The sequence below is a fragment of the Anomaloglossus baeobatrachus genome, chromosome 2, assembly GCF_048569485.1.
Source record: "Anomaloglossus baeobatrachus isolate aAnoBae1 chromosome 2, aAnoBae1.hap1, whole genome shotgun sequence".
In the NCBI taxonomy this organism is placed as follows: domain Eukaryota; kingdom Metazoa; phylum Chordata; class Amphibia; order Anura; family Aromobatidae; genus Anomaloglossus; species Anomaloglossus baeobatrachus.
The window spans coordinates 108775180-108800271 of NC_134354.1; the positions used below are offsets into that span (position 1 = coordinate 108775180).

The following is a 25092-nucleotide window of genomic DNA, read 5'->3' on the forward strand; positions in this document are numbered from 1 at the left end:
TGCATGGAAGAAACATCCCTACAAATGGGGAAATAAATTAAATTATTCTGTAAATGGAATTATTATGTAATGTGGACATGACCTCAAAGCAATAAATACTTCTCTCCCATGTAACATAGGTCAATAAGTCTGATGACACGGCGGAGCATCTGCTGGAGCTGGGCTGGTTCACCATGAACAATCTGCTCCCTAATGCCATCTACAAGGTGAGGAAATCAAAGATGAATTCTAAGCTGAATTGTTCATCTTTGTAAATCCCACCACATCATGGAAGTCTTTCTTTTTGTCCTCCAGGTGGCACTGAGACCACAGAGCCCGGCTCAATCAGGCAGACAGCTGGCGCTGAGACTGTACAGCAAAGTCCGTCCACCGGTAGGAGGCATCTCCATAAAAGAGCACTTTGAGGTAGCGGTCATTCTTCTTCCTTTTTATTTCATGATGAAAATTAATCTGTAAGTTTTTACATTTTTCAGTAGATACAGATGTGAGGACTTATTTTTTTTTTGCAATATATGTTATTTCTTTGTCGCTCTATTGGGAGACCCAGACAATTGGGTGTATAGCTTCTGCCTCCGGAGGCCACACAAAGTATTACACTTTAAAAAGTGTAACCCCTCCCCTCTGCTATACACCCTCCCGTGCATCACGGGCTCCTCAGTTTTTATGCTTTGTGTTGAAGGAGGCACACATGCACACAATGCTCCACATTTTAGTCAGCAGCAGCTGCTGATTATATCGGATGGAAGAAAAGAGGGCCCCTAACAGGGCCCCCGGCATGCTCCCTTCTCACCCCACTAAGTCGGCGGTGTTGTTAAGGTTGAGGTACCCATTGCGGGTACACAGGCAGGAGCCACATGCCGTTTTCCTTCCCCATCCCTTAGGGGCTCTGGGGAAGTGGGATCCTAACCGGTCATCCAGCCGCTGGGACCGGGCTCCCTCCGCAGCCCCTGGGGGAATCTGCTGGACAGGAGACGGAGTATCGTCAGGGACATGGCCCTGCATCTACAGGTACTCTGTGTCCCCGTTGGGACGGCGCATGAAGCACCTTGGCCTCAGACGCAGCTGCGACTGCGGTGTGGATTTTTCGTCTGGGACTACCGCGCCGACCGTGCCTGTTTGTCGGCCGCGGTTTATACTTTAGTCCCCGGCTTTTGCGGCCAAGTGTGTTAAACTCCCGCCCCTGAGCCTGCCAGTCAGGGAAAAAGGCGGGACGGTCGGTATGATGCCGACAGTGAGGGCTGGAGCACACTTCGCTGTCCTCCGCCCCCCTCACTGATCACTATGGGCCACCAGGTTCCCGCACTTTTGCGGTTCCGCCCACGGCTCTCTCCTCCCCTCGGGACGCCGGCAGCCATTGTTATAATTCTGCCGGTGGAGGATCTCAGAATCTGCAAAGGTTTCCCACTGCTCTGGGAGAGGGGGATCCTAACCGGTCGCCATGCAGGGACCGGGCTCCATCCGCAGCCCCTGGGGGATTCTGACGGACAGGAGACTGGACATCATCAGGGACAGAGCCCTGCATCATAAGGTACTCTGTGTCCCCTGAGGGACGGTGCATGCAGCATCTGTGTTACAAATGCCGCAGCGGTTGCTGAGTGGTTTGTGAGACTGGGACTATCGCGCCGACCGCGCCATGTTTGCCGGCCGCGTTTTTAAATTTAGTTCCCGGCTCTTGCGGCCTAGTACCATATACTCCCGTTCTCAGGCCTGCCAGTCAGGGGTAACGACGGGACGGCCGACTGGACGTCGGCAGGGAGGGCTGGAGCATACGTTGGTATCCTCCTTCCCCCTCACTGAGCACTGTGGGGCACCAGTTTTCAGGTGCTGACCCCCCTTGGTGCCGCAGTGTATATATATATGTTTATTTATATGGTATATGATCTCACTGTTCGGCAGCATTATTTGCTTTTGGCTGTATACCCTCACTGATTACTCTGCGGACGACATGCTGTTGTCTGCTCTTAAAGAGTAAGGGTGCCAAGGTACTGGCTTATTTTACAACCTGTACCTCTTGTGCGGCTATATTACAGGCAGGTTCCACATTCCCTCATTGTGTACAATGCTTGGCCCCGAGGGCACTCACTCAGCCGGAGCCTCCGGCACTGGTGGGACCCTCGGCCAGGTGGTACCGCCGGTTTCCACTGCACAGATGACAGGGACAGAGTTTGCAGGTTGGAATCAGCAAATCTCTGAGTAGCTTTCACATTCCAGGACTCAGTCTATGGACAGAGAGTCTGCTAAGATACTGGAAGCCTTGCAGTCCAGACCGATAACACAGGGCCAGGGAGCTGTGAGTTCATCGCTCCCGGGTTCCTCTGGGTCGGTACAACAAGGGGCTCCTGGGGTAACACCCAGATCCCACGGTGAGAACTCCGTCACGGACCGCGGCCTCTGATAGGCTAAGCGGGCCCGCTGGGAACCTTCCCCGACTTCATCAGGAGTGCGTGTTTCGATCACTCTAACTCCAGAGGGGCCGTCCAGAAGCACAGAACTTTACGGACAAGCGCTTACTAAGCACCTTATTGACACGCGTTACCCTTTCCCCCCTGACGTTGTTAAGGGTTGGGCTCAGTGTCACAGGGTGGATTCTCCAGTCCCTAGGCTGGCGGCTAGATCCGTAGTATTAGTGGCAGATGCCATCTCTCACGAATGCCACTGACAGGCAAATAAAGCTTATGATGAAATCCATCTATGAAGCCATAGTCGCATCTTTTGCTCCAGCCTTCGCAGCCGTGAGGGCACTCCAAGCTATCTCAACTTCTCTGGCTGAGATTATTGCGGTTGCACATACCTCTGCCCCGCAGGTTGTGTCCTTCACTTCTCAGGCGTAGGATTTTTCGTTCTACGCCATGAACGCCGTTCCTGGACTCTGCGAGCCGTACAGCGGTAGCATCCACCAATTCGGTGGCAGTCTGCAGGGCCATGTGGCTATGTGAATGGAAGGCAGGCTCTGCTTCCAAGAAGTTCTTATCCGGTTTGCCATTTTCTGGCGACCGTTTGTTTGGCGAGCAATTGGATGAAGTTACTAGACAGTCCAAGGGAAAGGTATCGTCCTTGCCCCAGTCCAAAGGTTTCGGTCATTTCGGTCCTCAGCAAAGTTCCGTTCCTCCTTGTCCAACAGGTCAGAGGAGGGCTAGAGGAACTCTTCTGCATGGCGGTCTAAGTCACAAGGCGGCTTCCTCATGACTTCGGCCTCACCAAGACCGCGTCCTCGGTCGGTGGCAGGCTCTCCCGCTTTTGCGACGCCTGGTGGCCACATGTCCAAGACCGATGGGTGAGAGACATTCTGTCTCAAGGTTACAGGATAGAGCTCTGCTCTCGTCCTCCGACTAGTTTCTTCAAAACATCTCCGCCCCCCGAGCGAGCCGATGCACTTTTTCAGGCGGTGAACACTCTAAAGCCTCGATGTCACAAGGAGACTTCCTAGCATCAATTGACATCAAGGATGCTTATCTCCATGTGCCGATCGCACCCGAGCTTCAACGCTTTCTGCGTTTCGCCATCAGGGACGAACACTTCAGTTCGTGGCACTGCCATTCGGCCTGGCGACAGCCCCACGGATCTTCACCAAGGTCATGGCAGCAGTGGTGGCGGCCCTACAGGGCCACTTGGTGATCACTTACCTAGACGGTCTTCTAGTCAAGACACCCTCCTGGGTGGCATGTCGACTCAACCTGACCATTGCTCTGGAGACCCTCCAGGGGTTCGGGTGGATCATCAAATTTCCAAGGTCAAAACTGACACCGACCCAATCACTGACTTGCCTCGGGATGGAGTTTCATACTCTCTCAGCGATAGTGAAGCTTCCGCTGCATAGTCAGCGTTCACTACAGACAGGGGTGCAATCTCTCCTTCGGGCCCAGTCACCCCTTGAGGCGCCTCATGCACTTTCTAAGGAAGATGGTGGCAGCAAGGGAGGCAGTTCCCTTGCGCAGTTTCGTCTGCGTCCGATTCTATCGGACACCGCAAATGGGACAGGAGGTCGACGTCCCTAGACAAGAACGTCTCTCTTCCCTTGCAGCAAAACCTCTCTTCAGTGGTGTCTTCTTTCCACTTCCTGGGCGGAGGAAAAATCCTTCCGGCCCCCAGCTGAGGCTGTGGTCACGACGGACGCGAGTCTGTCAAGGTGGGGAACGGTCTTCCTCCACCACTCGGCTCAGGGAACTTGGACTCCGACTGAGTCCTCCCTTCAGATCAATGTTCTGGAGTTAAGGGCAGTGGATCTAGCCCTAAAGGTGTTCCAGCGGTGGCTGGAGGGCAGGCAGATCCGAATTCAGTCGGACAACGCCACGACGGTTGCGTACATCAACCACCAGGGCGGCACACGCGCAGTCGTCAAGACTTCCGAGCAGTTCGGCGGATTCGGCTGTGGGCGGAAGCCACAGCCTCCACCATCTCCGCAGTTCACATCCCGGGGGTAGAAAACTGGGAAGCAGATTTTCTCAGTCGCCAGGGCATGGACGCAGGGGAATGGTCTCTTCACCCGGTCGTGTTTCTAGAGATCTGTTGCCGCCGGGGAACGCCGGACGTCGATCTAATGGCGTCTCGGCACAACAACAAAGTCCCGGCATTCATGGCTTGGTCCAAGGATCACAGAGCTCTGGCGGCAGACGCGCTAGTTCACGACTGGTAGCAGTTTCGACTGCCTTATGTTTTTCCTCCTCTGGCACTACTGCCCAGAGTGTTACGCAAGATCAGGTCAGACTGTCGCCGCGCCATCCTCGTCGCTCCAGACTGGCCGAGGTGATCGTGGTACCCGGATCTGTGGCACCTCACGGTGGGTCAACCGTGGACACTCCCAGACCGACCAGACTTGCTGCCCCAAGGGCCATATTTCCTTCTGAATTCTGCGGCTCTAAACCTGACTGTGTGGCCATTGAGTCCTGGCTCCTAGCGTCATCAGGGATATCTCCAGATGTCATTGCCACCATGAGACAGGCCAGGAAACCAACATCCGCCAAGATCTATCACAGGACTTGGAGGATCTTCTTATCCTGGTGCTCTGATCAGGGTTTTACTCCCTGGCAGTTTGCCTTGCCCACTTTTCTTCTTTCCTTCAATCCGGAATGGACAAGGGCTTGTCTCTCGGCTCTCTCAAGGGACAAGTATCGGCGCTTTCCGGTCCCACCTTACAAGCGTCCGTTAAAACCCTCGGATTTTAACAGGGTGCTGACGACTCTTCAGAAGCCACTTTTCGAGCCGATGCGGGATCTCTCTATCTCGCCTTTCGCAAAGGGTGGCCTTCCTAGTGGCAGTCACATCACTCAGAAGAGTGTCTCAGCTAGCAGCGCTGTCATGCAAAGCCCCCTTCCTGGTGTTCTACGTCCGATCCGGACTTTCTCCCTAAGGTATCCCCGTTTCATCTCAATCAGGATATCGTCTCCCCCTCTTTGGGTCCGCATCCAGTTCACCAATGTGAAAAGGATTTGCATTTATTAGATCTGGTGAGAGCACTCCGGCTCTACATTTCTCGCACGGCGCCCCTGCGCCGGTCTGATGCGCTCTTGTCCTTATCGCGGGCCAGAGTAAGGGATTTCAGGTTTTCAAGTCAACCTTGGCTCGGTGGATCAAGGAACCGATTCTTGAAGCCTACCGTTCTTTTAGGCTTCCGATTCCTGCAGGGCTGAAGGCCCATTCTACCAGAGCCGTCGGTGTCCTGGGCATTGCGACACCAGGCTACGGCTCGGCAGGTGTGTCAGGCGGCTACCTGGTCGAGTCTGCACACTTTCACGAAACACTATCAGGTGCATGCCGATGATTCGGCAGACGCCAGCCTAGGTAGGCGACTCCTTCAGGCGGCAGTTGCCCACCTGTAAGAGGAGGCCGTTTTTCGGCTCTTTTTATCAAGGTATTCTTTTACCCACCCAGGGATTGCTTTTGGACATCCCAATTGTCTGGGTCTCCCAATGGAGCGACAAAGAAGAAGGGAATTTTGTTTACTTACCGTAAATTCCTTTTCTTCTGGCTCCTATTGGGAGACCCAGCACCCGCCCCTGTTCCCTTCGGGCTGTTGTTCTTTTGTGTACACATGTTGTTCATGTTCAATTGTTCTTTTGGTTAATGGTTTCAGTTCTCCGAACATCCTTCGGATTGAATTTACCTTAGACCAATTTATAAGTTTCCTCCTTCCTGCTTTGGCACCAAAACTGAGGAGCCCGTGATGCACGGGAGGGTGTATAGCAGAGGGGAGGGGTTACACTTTTTAAAGTGTAATACTTTGTGTGGCCTCCGGAGGCAGAAGCTATACACCCAATTGTCTGGGTCTCCCAATAGGAGCTAGAAGAAAAGGAATTTACGGTAAGTAAACAAAATTCCCTTCTTTTCAACCTGTGCTGATGGGCATCCAAGGGTCTCTGATATCACTATGAAATAACCGTGCTGGATGTGCCGGGAAGTACCTGTAATAATCACTAGCAGCGACGTTGGGGTGACTTATTTTGCATACAGGCTGTTATCCTATAAATGTCGGCGTTCACAGGAACACAGGGGTCATCAGCTGACCCCTGGCTGTCATAACAATCTATCGGCATCCTGTGATCACTGCAAAGTGGTGTGAGTGATTCACCCACACCTGTTTGCTGATCGTCGGCTGATCAGACCAGCTGACGTGTGTGGAGAATAATATGGGCTCACCGCGAGAGCCCTCGTTAAAAAAAAAAAACATACACCACCAAGGACCTATCGGTGCGTACTTAATTGTGAATGGGTTGTTTTTTTTTTTTTTTTTTTATTAAAGCACATCCGTTGTTTTCTAATTTTCAGTTCAGAAATCAATACTACACATGAAAATAAGTAACTATGTTACTGATGAGATCTATCTGGATAGAAGAGCGAGGAGGAGTAGCTCTGCCACTAGCTCTTTCCTCTGCATTTAGCTCCTCCTGCCTCTAGCTTCCCCCTCTAGCTCTTCCTTTTGCCTCTAGCTTCTCCCTCTGCCTCTAGCTTCTCCCTCTGCCTCTAGCTTCTCCCTCTGCCTCTAGCTTCTCCCTCTGCCTCTAGCTTCTCCCTCTGCCTCTAGCTTCTCCCTCTGCCTCTAGCTTCTCCCTCTGCCTCTAGCTTCTCCCTCTAGTTTCTGCCTCTGCCTCTAGCTACTGCCTCTAGCTTCTCTCTTTACCTCTAGCTTCTGCCTCTAGGTTCTTCCTCTAACTTCTCCTCCTGCCTCTAGCTTCTCCCTCCTGCCTCTAGCTTCTCCCTCCGCCTCTAGCTTCTCCCTCCGCCTCTAGCTTCTCCCTCCGCCTCTAGCTCCTCCCTCTGCCTCTAGCTCCTACCGTCTCCTATCTCAGTAATGGGAAAGTCTTCACTGAATACAGATGTTACCTCAGAATTGAGAGTTTTGATAATGACTGGTCAGTTCTGGCAGAGAAAGAAGCAGATTTCTCTGATTAAGATATCTAACAAAGCTGCTTATTTTGACGTGTACTATTGATTTATGAAATGAAAATTAAAACGACGGTTACTCTTTTTTTTTTTTTTTCAGGCTAACAATTATTTTATTTAACTGCATGATATGTCCTATTTCTTTATCGTTCCTTTGGGAGACCCAGACCATGAATGTTTAGCTTCTGCCTCCGGAGGACACACAAAGTACTACACTTAAAAGTGTAGCTCCTCCCTCTGAGCTTATACACCCCCTGGTGAGCCAGTCCCAGCCAGTTTATTGCTTTGTGTCAGGAGGCATACATCCACACATGCATTCTCATATGATTTTTTCCTTTTGGGATGAGATTGAAGAAGTGCGGGTCCACGTCTGGACCCCCGGCATGTCCCTTCTCACCCCACTGTGTCGGCGGTCTTGTAAGGTTGATTTTAAAGGCTGGAGCCTTACATGTCGTGCTCCTTCACCATCCCTCCTGGGCTCTGGCTTGAAGTGGGAGCCAGCACGGTTTCCCTGCCTGGCAGGAGACCGGTCTCCATCCGCAGCCCTTCAGGACCCTGCTGGACTGGAGCACTCATCCCCAGGGACCTGGCCCTGCGTCTCAGCAGCTAAGTACCTGAGATGTTTATATTTTCCTGTACTTTATTGTTGGGGAGAGTGTGCTTACTGTATTTATAGGCATTTCCGGCGGGTTCTCTAGTTGTCGCCCGAGAACCGCGCCGATGGTGCCTGCGCGTCGGCCTCGACGCTCAAATTTAGGCCCCGGCTTTGCCGGAGGCCTAGTTTCTGTTCTCTTCCCTCGCATGTCATTCATGCAGAGGGACAGGCTCGGCTCCTCCCGGCGGTCGTTCTGCACAGGGGAGGGACACTCCCCACTGCTGTGCGTGTCTCCTCCCCTGTAGGTCTCTATGGCCCTCCAGTTCCCGCTCTCAAGCCAAGTCCCGCCCCCTCTCTTCACTCCGGTGGCCATCTTCTCAGACAGTTTACTCGGCGCTGGTCTGCACTCTGCATCCCTGCTGAAGTGCTGTGCTTGGGGGTCCGGGCTTCGAGATCTGGAGGGCACACAACACCGCTCCAGCGGTCTGGTAAGCCACAACCGGCTCTGGTTGTGGACCTCTGTATATACTCTCTGGGGTGCATTCTCTTGCAGAGCCACCACTCCAGCAGCATGTCTCACACGAGGAGCAAGGCTCCAAAGCTTTATTCTGTATGCGCTGCATGTAAGCTCCTGCTGCCTGAACCGAGCACCTATCCTCATTGTGATGTCTGCTCTAACTTGGCAGGGCCACAGCCTGGAGTCTCACCCCCAGTGGTCTCTCAGGCTGCTCCTGCTCCTGTGGCTATACCCCCGGCCTGGGTAGAGTCCTTTTCTAGGTCTATCTCCCAGTCTGTTGCTGAGTCCATGGGACTTCTGTCCAGGACTTTGTTAAATATGCATCAGCCCCCTTTGCAGGGTGCCTCTACTGCTAAGGGTCCCTTAGGATCTCTATCATCTGACCTCCGTCCACTGGAGCTCACAGAGGATTCATCATCAGGGCCCAGACCCCGTCCTCCTAAGAGGAGGCGCAGGCTTTCCTCTCCCTCCTCCTCCCGCGGCTCTGATTCAAGAGCTGACTCGCAGGATGAGGAGGATGCCTTTACAGGGGGCTCGGAGGCTAACTCCATGTACCCCATTGATCTGTCCGAGGGTGACTCAGATCTTAGTGACTTGATTGCTTCCATTAATTCTGTACTGGATCTCAATCCGCCAGTATCAGAGGAGCAACCTTCTCTGGCAGAAAAGCACCAGTTTACCTCGCCTAAGAGAGTAAAGAGTGTGTTCTTTAACCACTCCAGTTTTCAGGCCGCTGTGACCAAACCCAGGGCCTGTCCTGACAAACGCTTCCCAAAGCGTGGTTCTGATGACCGTTTTCCCTTCCCACCTGAGGTGGTCAAGGAGTGGGCTCAGTCCCCAAAGGTAGACCCTCCGGTGTCTAGGCTCTCAGCCCGGACCGTTGTGTCGGTGGCTGATGGCACCTCCCTTAAGGATTCCACTGACCGGCAGATTGACCTTCTGGCCAAATCCGTGTATGAAGCGACGGGGGCCACGTTTTCCCCGGCTTTTGCAGCAGTGTCTGCTCTCAAGGCCATCTCTGCTTCTCTAGAGGAGATGCATTCCCTCACCAGGGACTCTATGCCCGGAATGGTTGCCTTAACTTCCCAAGCTTCAGCTTTTTCATCTTATGCCATGTCTGCCATGCTGGAGGCTTCTCACCGCACTGCGGTGGCTTCGGCTAATTCCCTCGTTATCCGCAGGGTCTTGTGGCTTCGAGAGTGGAAGGCAGATGCTTCTTCTAAGAAGTACCTTGCTGGGCTCCCTTTTGCTGGGTCCCGGCTGTTCGGTGAACAGCTGGATGAAATTATTAAGGAAGCTACTGGCGGGAAGAGTACTTCCATGCCACAAACCAAAACCAGGAAACCTGCCCAGGGTAGGAATCAGTCGAGGTTTCGTTCCTTTCGTTCCTCCAACTGGTCGTCCTCTAAGCCCTCGGCCTCGTCCGCTAACTCAGCCAAGGACCAGAAATCCAACTGGCGCCCAAAAGCGCGTCCACAGAAGACCGCAGGAGGTGCTGCCACTAAGGCAGCCTCCTCATGACTCTCTGCCCGCTCCGGCGACGTCCTTAGTCGGTGGCAGGCTCTCCCACTTTGGCGACGCTTGGTTTCAACACGTCTCCGATCAGTGGGTGAGAGATATCATCTCCCACGGCTACAGGATAGAATTCTCCTTCAGCCCGCCAAACAGATTTTTTCTCTCAACTCCCCCTTGCTCCAAGGCCGCCGCCTTCTCGCAGGCCATGGCAGCCTTGCAGGCCAACGGAGTAATTGTACCAGTTCCCGCCCGGGAACGGTTCAGAGGTTTTTACTCAAATCTCTTCCTAGTCCCCAAAAAGGACGGTACCTTTCGGCCCATCCTGGATCTCAAGCTTCTCAACAAGCATGTTCAGGTGCGGCACTTTCGCATGGAGTCCCTGCGATCAGTCATTGCCTCAATGACCCAAGGGGATTTCCTGGCATCCATCGACATCAGAGATGCTTATCTGCATGTGCCAATTGCAGTTTCCCACCAGCGTTGGCTACGTTTTGCAATAGGGGAAGATCATTTCCAATTCGTGGCTCTCCCCTTCGGGTTAGCCACGGCCCCTCGGGTATTCAGCAAGGTCATGGCAGCAATGATTGCGGTTCTGCACCTCCAGGGGGTGGCAGTGATTCCTTACCTGGACGACCTTCTAGTCAAGGCTCCATCCAGCGCAGACTGTCAGCGGAGTGTCTCGCTCACTCTCGCCACTCTAGCCCAATTCGGGTGGTTGGTCAATCTGTCCAAATCCACTCTAACTCCCACCCAGAGCCTCACGTACCTAGGGATGCAGTTCAAGGCTTTGTCGGCACTTGTGAAGTTGCCCTTAGACAAACAGCTGTCCCTCCAGCTAGCGGTGCGCTCTCTGCTGAGGCCCCGCCGTTATACCCTCAGGCGTCTGATGCAGGTGCTGGGTCAAATGGTGGCGTCCATGGAGGCTGTTCCCTTTGCCCAGTTCCATCTGCTCCCCCTGCAGCTGGACATTCTCCGCTGTTGGGACAAGCGGCCTTCCTCCTTACACAGGTTAGTGGCTCTATCGCCACAGACCAGGAGCTCTCTTCAGTGGTGGCTTCGGCCCCTCTCCCTGTCCCAGGGGCGCTCCTTCCTGGCCCCGTCCTGGGTGATTCTCACCACAGATGCCAGTCTATCCGGCTGGGGAGCGGTATATCTCCACCACAGAGCTCAGAGCACTTGGACTCCGTCCGAGTCAGCCCTTTCAATCAATGTGCTGGAAACCAGAGCCGTGTTTCTAGCTCTCCTAGCTTTTCACCACCTGTTGGCGGGCAGGCACATTCGAGTCCAGTCAGACAACGCGACAGCGGTTGCCTACATCAATCACCAAGGCGGGACGCGCAGCCGCCTGGCAATGTTGGAGGTACAACGCATCCTTCAATGGGCGGAGGACTCCAAGTCCACCATATCCGCAGTCCACATCCCAGGCGTGGAAAACTGGGAGGCAGATTATCTCAGCCGTCAAACCGTGGACGGTGGCGAGTTGTCCCTGCACCCGGCAGTGTTTGTCAATCTGCTGCAAATGGGGCACTCCGGACGTGGACCTAATGGCATCCCGTCACAACAACAAGGTTCCTGTTTACGTGGCTCGCTCCCGCGATCCCCAGGCATTTGCCGCGGACGCTCTGGTTCAAGACTGGTCCCAGTTTTGTCTGTCCTACGTGTTTCCCCCTCTAGCTCTCTTGCCCAGAGTCCTGCGCAAGATCAGAATGGAGGGCTGTCGAGTCATCCTCATTGCACCAGACTGGCCCAGGCGAGCTTGGTATCCGGACCTGCTCCATCTGTCCGTAGAGATGCCGTGGCATCTCCCGGACCGTCCAGACCTGCTCTCGCAAGGTCCGTTTTTCCGCCCGAATTCTGCGGCCCTCAAATTGACGGCGTGGCTCTTGAGTCCTGGATTTTGACGGCTTCTGGTATTCCTCCTGAAGTCATCTCCACTATGACTCGGGCCCGTAAGTCTTCTTCCGCTAAGATCTATCACAGGACTTGGAAGATTTTCCTGTCCTGGTGTCGCTCTACCGACCATCTCCCTTGGCCATTCTCCTTGCCGACCCTTCTGTCTTTTCTTCAGTCCGGTCTGCAGCTAGGACTGTCCCTCAACTCTCTCAAGGGACAAGTCTTAGCTCTGTCAGTTCTGTTCCAGCAGCGTCTCGCTCGGCTGGCTCAGGTCCGCACCTTCATGCAAGGCGCGTCTCACATCATTCCGCCTTACCGGCGGCCCTTGGATCCCTGGGACCTTAACTTGGTTCTCACGGTTTTGCAGAAACCCCCCTTTGAGCCTCTTGGGGATGTTTCTTTGTCTCGGCTTTCACAGAAGGTGGCCTTTCTGGTAGCCATAACTTCTCTCAGGAGAGTCTCTGATTTGGCTGCGCTCTCCTCGGAGTCACCTTTTTTAGTTTTTTCATCAAGACAAGGTGGTTCTCCGTCCGACTCCGGACTTTCTTCCTAAGGTGGTCTCTCCCTTCCACCTTAACCAGGACATTACCTTGCCGTCCTTCTGTCCGGCTCCTGTTCATCGCTTTGAAAAAGCGCTGCATACTCTAGATCTGGTGCGTGCTCTCCGGATCTATGTGTCTCGCATCGCTGCGATTAGGCGGTGCACCTCTCTTTTTGTGCTAACCACAGGTCGGCGCAAAGGCCTCCCTGCTTCTAAGCCGACCTTAGCCCGTTGGATTAGGTCGACCATTTCGGACGCCTACCAGAGTACTCGGGTGCCTCCCCCGCCGGGGATCAAGGCACATTCGACCAGAGCTGTCGGTGCCTCTTGGGCTTTTAGGCACCAGGCTACGGCTCAACAAGTCTGTCAGGCTGCCACTTGGACTAGCCTGCACACCTTTTCGAAGCACTACCTAGTGCATGCTCATGCTTCGGCAGATGCGAGCTTGGGCAGACGCATCCTTCAGGCGGCTGTCGCCCATTTGTGAAGTTAGGTTCTGCCTACTTCTTAGTTTTTCTGTTTATTTCCCACCCAGGGACTGCTTTGGAACGTCCCATGGTCTGGGTCTCTCAAAGGAACGATAAAGAAAAAGAGAATTTTGTTTACTTACCGTAAATTCTTTTTCTTATAGTTCCGTATTGGGAGACCCAGCACCCTCCCTGTTGCCTGTTGGCAAGTTCTTGTTCCGCGTGTTATCACCGGCTGTTGTCGTGGACCGAGTCTCCGGTTGTTCCGGCTCTTGTTCTGTTCTATTTGCGGGTGGCTATTCTCCTTAAGCTTTTGCACTAAACTGGCTGGGACTGGCTCACCAGGGGGTGTATAAGCTCAGAGGGAGGAGCTACACTTTTAAGTGTAGTACTTTGTGTGTCCTCCGGAGGCAGAAGCTAAACACCCATGGTCTGGGTCTCCCAATACGGAACTATAAGAAAAAGAATTTACGGTAAGTAAACAAAATTCTCTTTTTTTAAAATTACTTGTATGCATCTTCGCAATGTAAAATCACACTATGTAGCAGTCGCTGGCAATCCGCACCTATATAACCTGTGTATATATTGTGTTCCTGCTCGCAGGTGAACGTGGTTCCCCTAACCATCCAGCTGACCCATCAGTTCTTCCATAGGATGATGGGTTTCTTCTTCCCTGGACGCAGTGTGGAGGAAGAGGAGGTTGGAGATGAGGAGGATAAATCAAAACTTGTTACCACTGGTGAGAGTGTTGGATGCGCAGTGTGTATTCAGGGTATACAATGTAGATATCATTCATTGTAACTAATCAAAAAACAAATTCCTATAAGCTCTTTCTCTTTTGTATAAATCTTCATCCTATGCCCAGTAGTTACTGTAATCGTACATGGTTAGCTGGTTGTGGACAGCAGAATACATTGTCACTATCTGAGTGATGGTCGGGCAGTTTAATTTTGTTTTGTAACTAAACTGACAAATGAATATGGCTTTGATAAAGGTCTCTGTTCTTTGTTCCAGGCATGCCAGTGGTAAAGCCGAGGCAGCTCATCGTGGCCGAGGACACTGTGTCTCTAGGCCCAGGCAAGGGTAGTGGACAGGGACTAAATCGGACAACAGGAGTCAGACGTTCATTTCGGAAAGCACCTGAGGTTTGTTTGAGGGGTGTCTTTACCTAAAAAGAAATTATGTCTCTTAAAGGGAACCAACCAGCAGGATTTTCATCTATAAAGTAAAGCCAGTGCTATACTGGTGCTAGCATACTGAATGTAAGCATAGCTTTTGTTCTGAGATTGGATGTTTTATTTCAGAAATATGTAGAAGTAAAGTTCTAGCAATGCACTGGTATTTGATTGACAGGTGCAACAGGAACAGGAATATGTGGGTCGGGTCTTTTTTTGTATTTCTTCCCCTATTTGTCTGCTTACCCCGGAATTAACATCTATGACTGTGACCGGGAGGAAGGCCAGGCAGACAGGTAGGGGCGGAAATAGATAGCAAGACCCGACCCATATATTCCCTTCTTGTTGCACCTGTCAATCAAATAGCAGTGCATTTCTGGAACTTTACTTGCACATATTTGTGAAATAATACATCCAATCTCAGAACAAAAAGTCATGCTTAGACTCAGCATGCTAGCGCCAGTATAGCACTGGCTTTACTTTATATATCAAAATCCTGCTGGCTGGTTCCCTTTAATATTGAACACATTATAATATCAGACTTGTGGATATTCTTCTCCTTTTCTAGCATCCTGTGGATGATCTGGACAAGATGAAAGAGCGAGCTGCCATGAACAATTCATTTATCTACATTAAAATTCCACAGGTGCCTCTCTGTGTCAGCTACAAGGTACGGAACTAAAATCTGGGGAACTAAATCTGATGTGAATTCTTACTCTAAATCAAGATGTCTGAAGCCAGTGTTCTTTGGGTTCTTTGTATTTTCAGTTATTTGCTGGAATTTGACTGTTAAAATGCATCAGTCCTGTGGTTGACAATGAGATCATCAGGATTGATTCCTTAGGCCGGGTACACATATCCAGCTTTTTGCCAGTTTGACGGATGCGGCGTGCGCCAGTACAGTATGATACAGTACAGTGGCAGCGCCGCAACTTCCAGGTCACATGCTGTCATGTGACCGGCGCTTGTTGCGCTGCCAGTGTACTGTATACATTGTACTGGCGTGCACCGCATCCGTCAAACCGGCGAAAAGCTGGATATGTGTACCTGGCCTTACACGAATGACTATCTCTAGAATTGTTTGTTATTTGTGATAATTTCTTCCTCCCTTCCCTGCTTCTTGCATCTATGAGGGATGGGGTTGCTGAAGACTGAGCTTCATATTTTATCCATCTGGGATTGATCTTCTGGAGAATTTTGCTGCTAAAAAGACACATTTATCAGAGAAGACACGCTTTCCTTTCCAAAGGGTGAAAGATGCGGTGTAAATCAGCAGCAAAAATTGACATGCTGTGTATTTCAAAATCACAGCGCAGGTCAATTTCTGGTGCAAATTTTCTCTACGGTGCATGGATGAGATTTTTTAAGCTCTAATCTAAATTTCTGGCAAGGATTTTCTGCTTTCCAATCTAAGCCAAAAAAATGAAAAAATTGTGGGAACCTTCTTTTCTTTATCGTTCCTATGGGAGACCCAGACAATGGGTGTATAGCTTCTGCCTCCGGAGGACACACAAAGTACTACACTCAAAAGTGTAGCTCCTCCCTCTGAGCTTATACACCCCCTGGAGAACCAGATCTAGCCAGTTTATCATTTTGTGTTCAGGAGGCATACATCCACACATGCATTCTCATCTGATTTTTGATTTTTGGAAAGAGTTTGAAGAAAAGCGGGTCCAAGTCTGGACCCCCGGCATGTCCCTTCTCACCCCACTGTGTCGGCGGTGCTGTTAAGGTTGATTCCAAGGCTGGAGCCTTACATGCCGTGCTCCTTCACCATCCCTCCTGGGCTCTGTCTTGAAGTGGGAGCCAGCACGGTTCTCCATGCTTGGCAGGAGACCGGTCTCTATCCGCAGCCCTTCAGGATCCTGCTGGACCGGAGCACTCATCCCCAGGGACTTGGAACCCTGCGTCTCAGCAAGCTAAGTACCTGAGACGTTTATATATTGGGTGTCCCTGTACTTTATTGTTGTGGGTGAGTGTGCTGAGTGTGTTTTATGACATTTCCGGCGGGTTCTCTGGCTGTCGCCTGAGAACCGCGCTGATGGTGTCTGCGCGCCGGCCGCACCGCTCAAATTTAGGCCCCGGCTTCGCCGGAGGCCTAGTTTCGGTTTCACTGCCCTCGCATGTCATTCATGCAGAGGGACAGCGCGGCTCCGCCCAGCGTCCGTTCTGCACAGGGGAGGGACACTCCTCACTGAGTACATGTTTCCTCCCCTGTAAGTCTCTATTGCCCTCCAGATCCCGCTCCCAGAGTAAGTCCCTCCCCCTCTCTTCGCTCCGGCGGCCATTTTCTCAGCATTTTCCCTGCGATCAGCACTGGTCTGCAGCATCCCTGCTGAGGTGCTTGGGGGTCCGGGCTTCGGGATCTGGAGGGCACACAACACCTCTCCAGCGGTCTGGTAAGCCACAACCTCGGGTTGTGGACCTCTGTATATACTCTCTGGGGGTCGTTCTGGCAGAGCCCCCACTCCAGCAGCATGTCTCACATGAGGAGCAAGGCTCCAAAGCTGTATGCAGTATGCGCTGCATGTAAGCTCCTACTGCCTGAACCGAGCACCTATCCTCATTGTGATGCCTGCTCTAACCTGACGATGCCTCAGCCTGGAATCGCACCCCCAGTGGTCTCTCAGGCTGCTCCGGCTCCTGTGGCTGAACCCCCGGCTTGGGTAGAAGCTTTTTCTAGGTCTATCTCCCAGTCTTTTGCCGACTCCATGGGACTTCTGTCCAGGACTTTGCTGAACATGCATCAGCCCCCTTCACAGGGGGCCTCTGCTGCTAGGGCTCTCTCAGGACCAGAGCTCACAGAGGATTCATCATCTGGTCCCAGACCCCGTCCTTCTAAGAAGAGACGCAGGGCTCCCTCTCCTTCCTCGTTCCGCGGCTATGTTTCAGAAGCTGACTCTCAGGACGAGGAGGATGCCTTTACAGGGGGCTCGGAGGCTAACTCCATGTGCCCCATTGATTTGTCCGAAAGTGACTCAGATGTTAGTGATTTGATTGCGTCCATTAATTCTGTACTGGATCTCAATCCGCCAGTATCAGAGGAACAACCCTCCCTGGCAGAAAAGCACCAGTTTACCTCGCCTAAAAGGACAAAGAGTGTGTTCTTTAACCACTCCAGTTTTCAGGCCGCTGTGACCAAGCCTAGGGCCTGTCCTGACAAACGCTTCCCAAAGCGTGGTTCTGATGACCGTTTTCCCTTTCCACCTGAGGTGGTCAAGAAGTGGGCTCATTCACCAAAGGTAGACCCTCCGGTGTCTAGACTCTCAGCCCGGACCGTTGTATCAGTGGCTGATGGCACCTCTCTTAAGGATTCCACTGACCGCCAGGTTGACCTTCTGGCCAAATCTGTATATGAGGCGGCAGGGGCCTCGTTCTCCCCGACTTTTGCAGCAGTGTGGGCTCTCAAAGCCATCTCTGCTTCTCTGGAGGGGATGCATTCCCTCGCCAGGGAATCTATGCCCGAAATGGTTACCTTAACTTCATAAGCTTCAGCTTTTTCATCCTATGCCATGTCTGCCATGCTGGAGGCTTCTCACCGCACTGCGGTGGCTTCGGCTAATTCCCTCACTATCCGCAGGATCTTGTGGCTTCGAGAGTGGAAGGCAGATGCTTCTTCAAAGAAGTACCTTGCTGGACTCCCTTTTGCTGGGTCCCGGTTGTTCGGTGAACAGCTGGATGAAATTATTAAGGAAGCTACTGGCGGGAAGAGTACTTCCATGCCACAAACCAAAACCAGGAAACCTGTCCAGGGTAGGAATCAGTCGAGGTTTAGTTCCTTTCGTTCCTCCAACTGGTCGTCCTCTAAGCCCTCGGCCTCGTCCACTAACTCAGCCAAGGACCAAAAATCCAACTGGCGCACAAAAGCGCGTCCACAGAAGACCGCAGGAGCTGCTGCCACTAAGGCAGCCTCCTCTTGACTATCTGTCCGCGCCAGCAACGTCCTTAGTCGGTGGCAGGCTCTCCCACTTTGACGACGTGTGGTTTCCGATCAGTGGGTGCGGGATATCATCTCCCACGGCTACAGGATAGAATTCTCTTCCAGCCCGCCAAACAGATTTTTTCTGTCAACTCCCCCCTGCTCCAAGGCCGCCGCCTTCTCTCAGGCCGCGGCATCCTTGCAGGCCAACGGAGTAATTGTACCGGTTCCCGCCCGGGAACGGTTCAGAGGTTTCTACTCAAATCTCTTCCTAGTCCCCAAAAAGGACGGTTCCTTTCGGCCCATCCTGGATCTCAAGCTTCTCAACAAGCATGTTCAGGTGCGGCATTTTCGCATGGAGTCTCTGCGGTCAGTCATTGCCTCAATGACCCAAGGGGATTTCCTGGCATCCATCGACATCAGAGATGCCTATCTGCATGTGCCAATTGCAGTTTCACACCAGCGTTGGCTACGTTTTGCAATCGGAGAGGGACATTTCCAATTCGTGGCTCTCCCCTTCGGGTTAGCCACGGCCCCTCGGGTATTCACCAAGATCATGGCAGCAGTGGTTGCGGTTCTGCACCTCCAGGGGTTGGCAGTGATTCCTTACCTGGACGACCTTCTAGTCAAGGCTTCATCCAGCGCAGACTGTCAGCGGAGTGTCTCGCTTACTCTCGCCACTCTAGCCCAATTCGGGTGGCTTGTCAATCTGCCCAAATCCACTCTGATTCCGACCCAGAGGCTCACGTACCTAGGGATGCAGTTCGAGACTCTGTCGGCACTCGTGAAGTTGCCCTTAATCAAACAGCAGTCCCTCCAACTGGCGGTGCGCTCTCTGCTGAGGCCCCGCCGGTATTCCATCAGGCACCTGATGCAGGTGCTGGGTCAGATGGTGGCGTCAATGGAGGCTGTTCCCTTTGCCCAGTTCCATCTGCGTCCTCTGCAGCTGGACATTCTCCGTTGTTGGGACAAGCGGCCTTCCTCCTTGCACAGGATAGTGGCTCTGTCGCCACAGACCAGGAGCTCTCTTCAGTGGTGGCTTCGGCCCCTCTCTCTGTCTCAGGGGCGCTCCTTCCTGGCCCCGTCCTGGGTGATCCTCACCACGGATGCCAGTCTATCCGGCTGGGGAGCGGTATGTCTCCACCACCGAGCGCAGGGCACTTGGACGCCGTCCGAGTCAGCCCTCTCGATCAATGTGCTGGAAACCAGAGCCGTGCTTCTGGCTCTCCTAGCTTTTCACCACCTGTTGGCAGGCAAGCACATCCGAGTCCAGTCAGACAACGCGACAGCGGTTGCCTACATCAATCACCAAGGCGGGACACGCAGCCGTCTGGCAATGTTGGAGTTACAACGCATCCTTCAATGGGCGGAGGACTCCAAGTCCACCATATCCGCAGTCCACATCCCAGCCGTGGAAAACTGGGAGGCAGATTATCTCATCCGTCAAACCGTGGACAGTGGCGAGTGGTCCCTGCATCCGGCAGTGTTTCAGTCACTCTGCCGCAGGTGGAGCACTCCGGACGTGGACCTAATGGCATCCCGTCACAACAACAAGGTTCCGGTTTACGTGGCTCGCTCCCACGATCCTCAGGCATTCTCCGCTGACGCTCTGGTTCAAGACTGGTCCCAGTTTCGTCTGTCCTACGTGTTTCCCCCTCTAGCTCTCTTGCCCAGAGTTCTGCGCAAGGTCAGAATGGAGCGCCGTCGAGTCATCGTCATTGCTCCGGACTGGCCCAGGCGAGCTTGGTACCCAGACGTGCTCCATCTGTCCGTAGAGGTGCCGTGGCATCTTTCGGACCGTCCAGACCTTCTCTCACAAGGTCCGTTTTTCCGCCAGAATTCTGCGGCTCTTAGATTGACGCCGTGGCTCTTGAGTCCTGGATCTTGACGGCTTCTGGTATCCCCCCTGAGGTCATCTCCACTATGACTCGGGCCCGTAAGTCTTCCTCTGCCAAGATCTATCACAGGACTTGGAAAATTTTCCTGTCCTGGTGTCGCTCTTCCGGCCATCCTCCTTGGCCTTTTTCCTTGCCGACCCTTCTGTCCTTTCTACAGTCCGGTCTGCAGCTGGGACTGTCCCTCAACTCTCTCAAGGGACAAGTCTCGGCTCTGTCAGTGCTGTTCCAGCGGCGTATCGCCCGGCTGGCTCAGGTCCGCACCTTCTTGCAGGGCGCGTCTCACATCATTCCGCCTTACCGGCGGCCCTTGGATCCCTGGGACCTCAATTTGGTTCTCACGGTTTTGCAGAAACCCACCTTTGAGCCTCTTAGGGAGGTTTCTTTGTTTCGTCTTTCACAGAAAGTGGTCTTTCTAGTGGCCATAACGTCCCTCAGGAGAGTCTCTGATTTGGCTGCGCTCTCTTCGGCGTCACCTTTTTTGTTTTTTCATCAAGACAAGGTGGTTCTCCGTCCGACTCCGGACTTTCTTCCTAAGGTGGTCTCTCCTTTCCACCTTAACCAGGACATTACCCTACCTTCCTTTTGTCCGGCTCCTGTTCACCGCTTTGAAAATGCGTTGCATACTCTGGATCTGGTGCGTGCTCTCCGGATCTATGTGTCTCGCACCGCTGCTCTTAGGCGGTGCACCTCTCTTTTTGTGCTAACCACAGGTCGGCGTAAGGGCCTCTCTGCTTCTAAGCCGACCTTAGCCCGTTGGATTAGGTCGACCATTTCAGATGCCTACCAGTGTTCTCAGGTGCCTCCCCCGCCGGGGATCAAGGCACACTCGACCAGAGCTGTCGGTGCCTCTTGGGCTTTCAGGCACCAGGCTACGGCTCAACAAGTTTGTCAGGCTGCCACTTGGACTAGCCTACATACCTTATCAAAGCACTACCAAGTGCATGCTCATGCTTCGGCAGATGCGAGCTTGGGCAGACGCATCCTTCAGGCGGCTGTCGCCCATTTGTGAAGTTAGGCTCCGCCTACTTCTTAGTTTTTCTGTTTTTTCCCACCCATGGACTACTTTGAGACGTCCCATTGTCTGGGTCTCCCATAGGAACGATAAAGAAAAAGAGAATTTTGTTTACTTACCGTAAATTCTTTTTCTTATAGTTCCGTATTGGGAGACCCAGCACCCTCCCTGTTGCCTGTTGGCAATTTCTTGTTCCGCGTGTTATCACCGGCTGTTGTCGTGGACAGAGTCTCCGGTTATTCCGGTTCTTGCTCTGTTTTTACTTGTGGGTGGCTATTCTCCTTCAGCTTTTGCACTAAACTGGCTAGATCTGGTTCTCCAGGGGGTGTATAAGCTCAGAGGGAGGAGCTACACTTTTGAGTGTAGTACTTTGTGTGTCCTCCGGAGGCAGAAGCTATACACCCATTGTCTGGGTCTCCCAATACAGAACTATAAGAAAAAGAATTTACGGTAAGTAAACAAAATTCTCTTTTTATAAAAGAAAATTATGATTTCAGTGTTTGGGTTTTTTTTAGCATTTTGAAGACATTTAATTGTGATTTTTATATTACAAAATATACAATATTCATTTATATAAGTTATTTGCCACCAGGGTGAGAAAAACAGTGTGGACTGGGGAGACCTGACCCTGGTGTTACCCTGTCTGGAGTACCACAACAATACATGGACGTGGCTTGACTTTGCCATGGCAGTAAAGAGAGACAGCCGGAAGGCCCTTGTAGCACAGGTGAGATTTGCAACATCTACCGTGGTCTACACATTTATTGCCTGTGATAGTTTCCTTTTATCATCAAAAAATCACCTATTGTTTTTATGTTACATGTGTTTATTTTTTATTTGCAATGTTCTTTTTCCATATCACAATCTGTATTAAAAATAAAAAATAGAAATCTTGCAATTTTCACACTGGCCACTGAGGCTATTTTAGACTCTACCTTCCTCTTTGTTTTAGGAAACAACATATGTACATAGCCACAGACTCCGACCCTATCTTTTCTACTAAAGTGTCTAATGAGCGCTTGCAAAGGTCATTATGAAGAGAGGGGGGAAGCAGGGTCACCTATTGTGACTGGTGGATCCTGTTTTATCAGATGTGCACATAGGTGTCACCTGTCATTGTAGTACTGTCTCTGATGATGGAGAAACTGTTGAAAACTCTTCCTGAAAGTGGCCAGTGTGAAAACTGAAAGATTATTACTTTTGTTTTTTTAATAATGAAAAAATATGATTTAAAATGATCGCATCGCTTTAACTCTTTATGAACCTATATGCTTTGTACGGTTTCATGTAGGTCATTAAAGAGAAACTACGTCTTAAGCCAGCCGCTGGTGCAGAAACAAAAGGCAAAAGTGAAGCAAAGACGGACATGAATCAGCAGGAGGAGGATGAGAAGGCTCGGCTGCTGATAGGACTCGGCATTGGCGATAAGAACACTGGAAAGAAATCCATATTCAGCAGGAGGAAATTGTGAAAACTGGACTTTTTCATGCCTTTGTGGAGGATGTTAGAAAACTGTAGATTCAAAGTGTATTTGTGCTAGAAGCTACTCTTGAGGTTTCCTGTCCCTGGCAGGATACTGGATTAGCTGATTTTGTTCTTTCTTAGGACAAAAAGTGAATTTTACGTGGGGCATTAAGTCTCTATGCTGCAGTACTGATGACGAGGATGACAGCGCCATACTATAGATCTCCTCCTTTCTTGAGACCGTATAACTAGAGCTCACATATCAGCCGGGTGTGTAAATTAGGAAGTACATTCAGTGAATGTCATATAGATGGGTGATAGGCCGGAGATGACACCAGATGTGGGTCATACAAGATGCAATACACCATTTTCATGTGCCTGTGGCGACTGTCCAACCGAATGCAGAGACTAATCTCGAGGACAGTGTGTGATGTATAGGATCAGGAGAGCCACTGTAAAGCCGGAGTCACATTTGCGAGAGACTCACGCAATTTTCGCATCACAGCTACACACTCTCCTGACAGGAGCGCGTCGGCTGCATGTATTTCTATGCAGCTGAGATGCTCCTGTCTGGAGGGCGGCAGACCGTGCCGTGTGATGCGATGCGAGACTCGCACGAGTCTCTTGCAAGTGTGACTTCGGTTTAAGGGTTGGTGCACAGCTCTCTGTCGAGCGCCATGTTGTGCTATTTGTCAAAATCTCTGAAAAACTGGATTCCGACAGGAACCAGGATGTAGTCATTAAGCTCTACAAATCCGAAGGAGTCACTATCTGGCCACCATCCTAACAGTATATATATATCTATATAGGTATAGATTTTTAGATTATTATTTTTTTACATAACATACATAAAATATGGCCAACCCGTTTTGTGCATATCAGAAAAAAATAATAACGTCATGAGGGGGACCAGACAGTGATTCTGTTGGCTTCATTAAAGTGAATGCCTCCATCCAGGTTCCCTTTGGAATCCATATTTTCAGGAATGCCAACAGAAACCACAACGTAGTGCTCGATGGAAAGCTTTGTGTTAGTGTGAACCCAGCCCAAGACTGCAGTGGTGTTTCTACTTTAACGTATTAGCATTAACTGCGGGGAACAAGAACAATTTCTAAAAACTAGTTTTCACTAAATTTACTATTGCTGTGCAAGGTTTGTAACGTATGTGATGTTATGGAGGAGGGAAGTCTACAGAACTCCTATGTGAAATGCATCAGTGAGGGGCTAGGTAACACAGCAGCTATTGCTTATTCTCCTAGTCCCCCAAAATGTGGTCCATAAACTCTTACTTAAAGTACCACTCCAGCGTTTGGGGGGAGGTTTCAGAACTGGAGTGGTGCTTTAAATGTAAGCCCCCCCACCCCCTGTCATATACTCACCTTTTGGTGGTTCACCTTTTACAGACGCCGCTCTGGTCTCACTGCGCCATACTGCGCCATCTTGTGACTATCTTCAGAAGTTATGTTTCAAGCTCCCAATGTGAGTCTATGAGAACCACAAGGAGGCTCTCATAGACTTGTATTGAGTTGTGACCTCCGGTGTTTTCCATGAAACACTGGAGCTGCTGGCAGGTCATAAATCGCTGACTGGAGTAACTTTAATAGAATAGAAAGCCTCCAGAAGGTGAGTATAAGACAGGGCAAGGGACTTAAATTTAAAGCACCACTCCAGCAATGCAATAAAAAAAAAAAAAACACTGTAGTGGTGCTTTGAACCACTTTGCTACCGTTGCGTCGGCTCTCTTACCTCGCAAATAATCTGTTGCTGCAAGATTGATCTTCATATAAGAAGTATTTCATAAAGCTAAATATTGCTTCCTGGTAACAAAGCAAATATTTATTTTTCCAGAGATTCATTTGTATCTAATAATCCACATGTTCTTGTCCAGTTGACAATTTTTTGCCTTTTTTTCCTACTTTATGCACCTTCCTTTTCGTTTTTATTTTGACAAGTCTGAGCCGGGTTTTCCCGGAGTTGTTTTCAGCCACACAAGTGGAAATGAATTTCATTTTGACACAAGCCATCTATTGAGTTTGGTGTCCGAGCATTCATAGAGGTGGCGTTTATCTTTTTATAAATGTATATATATATTTATATGCATTGAGGCGGGCTGGGTGCAGTTGTTGCTGCTACATAGGTGTATAAAATCCTGCTCTCATCTGCAGATATTTGCACTTTTTGGTACGGATTGCTCTCCACCAACAATGATTAAAATGCAAATTGTTACTTTTACAACAACTGTTGCTGTGTTTTCTTTCTAGTAAATCTGATAGTCTCATGTGATTACACGTGAGTAAAATGGCCGTGCCTTTCTAAGATGGGGTTTGCAGTGGTTTATTAATTCCAGTACATAACATTTTAATAAGACCAGTAAAGGGGGGCAGAGAAGGCCAAATCCAGAAGCCAGATGTTGTTAGTAAAACAGGGGGATCCGGGGTTCTCCCTAAGAACCACTCTTCATTTTACAGACTAAAGGCCGCTTTACACGCAGCAACATCGCTAACGAGATATCGTTGGGGTCATGGAATTCGTGACGCACATTCGTTCTCGTTAGCGACGTCGTTGCGTGTAATACGTATGAGCGACCGCTAACGATGAAAAATACTCACCACATCGTTGATCGTTGACATGTCGTTCATTTCCATAATATCGTTGCTCATTCAGGACGCAGATTGTTCCTGAGGCAGCACACATCGCTACGTGTGACACCCCTGGAATG

The 25092-nt window shown here is 51.0% G+C and overlaps 1 protein-coding gene across 1 annotated transcript in view; it reads left to right on the top strand.

Moving 5' to 3' along the window:
* Positions 1–24611, top strand: part of BLTP2 (bridge-like lipid transfer protein family member 2) — a 193338-nt gene extending 168727 nt beyond the window's left edge. Inside the window, exons 33-39 of the mRNA XM_075335259.1 lie at positions 120–206; positions 295–405; positions 13509–13644; positions 13920–14050; positions 14649–14750; positions 21502–21636; positions 22201–24611. Coding sequence (XP_075191374.1) covers positions 120–206; positions 295–405; positions 13509–13644; positions 13920–14050; positions 14649–14750; positions 21502–21636; positions 22201–22380 — 882 coding nt within the window. The 3' untranslated portion in view covers positions 22381–24611. The remainder of the gene's footprint in view (positions 1–119; positions 207–294; positions 406–13508; positions 13645–13919; positions 14051–14648; positions 14751–21501; positions 21637–22200) is intronic.
* The last annotated feature ends 481 nt before the right edge of the window (positions 24612–25092 follow it).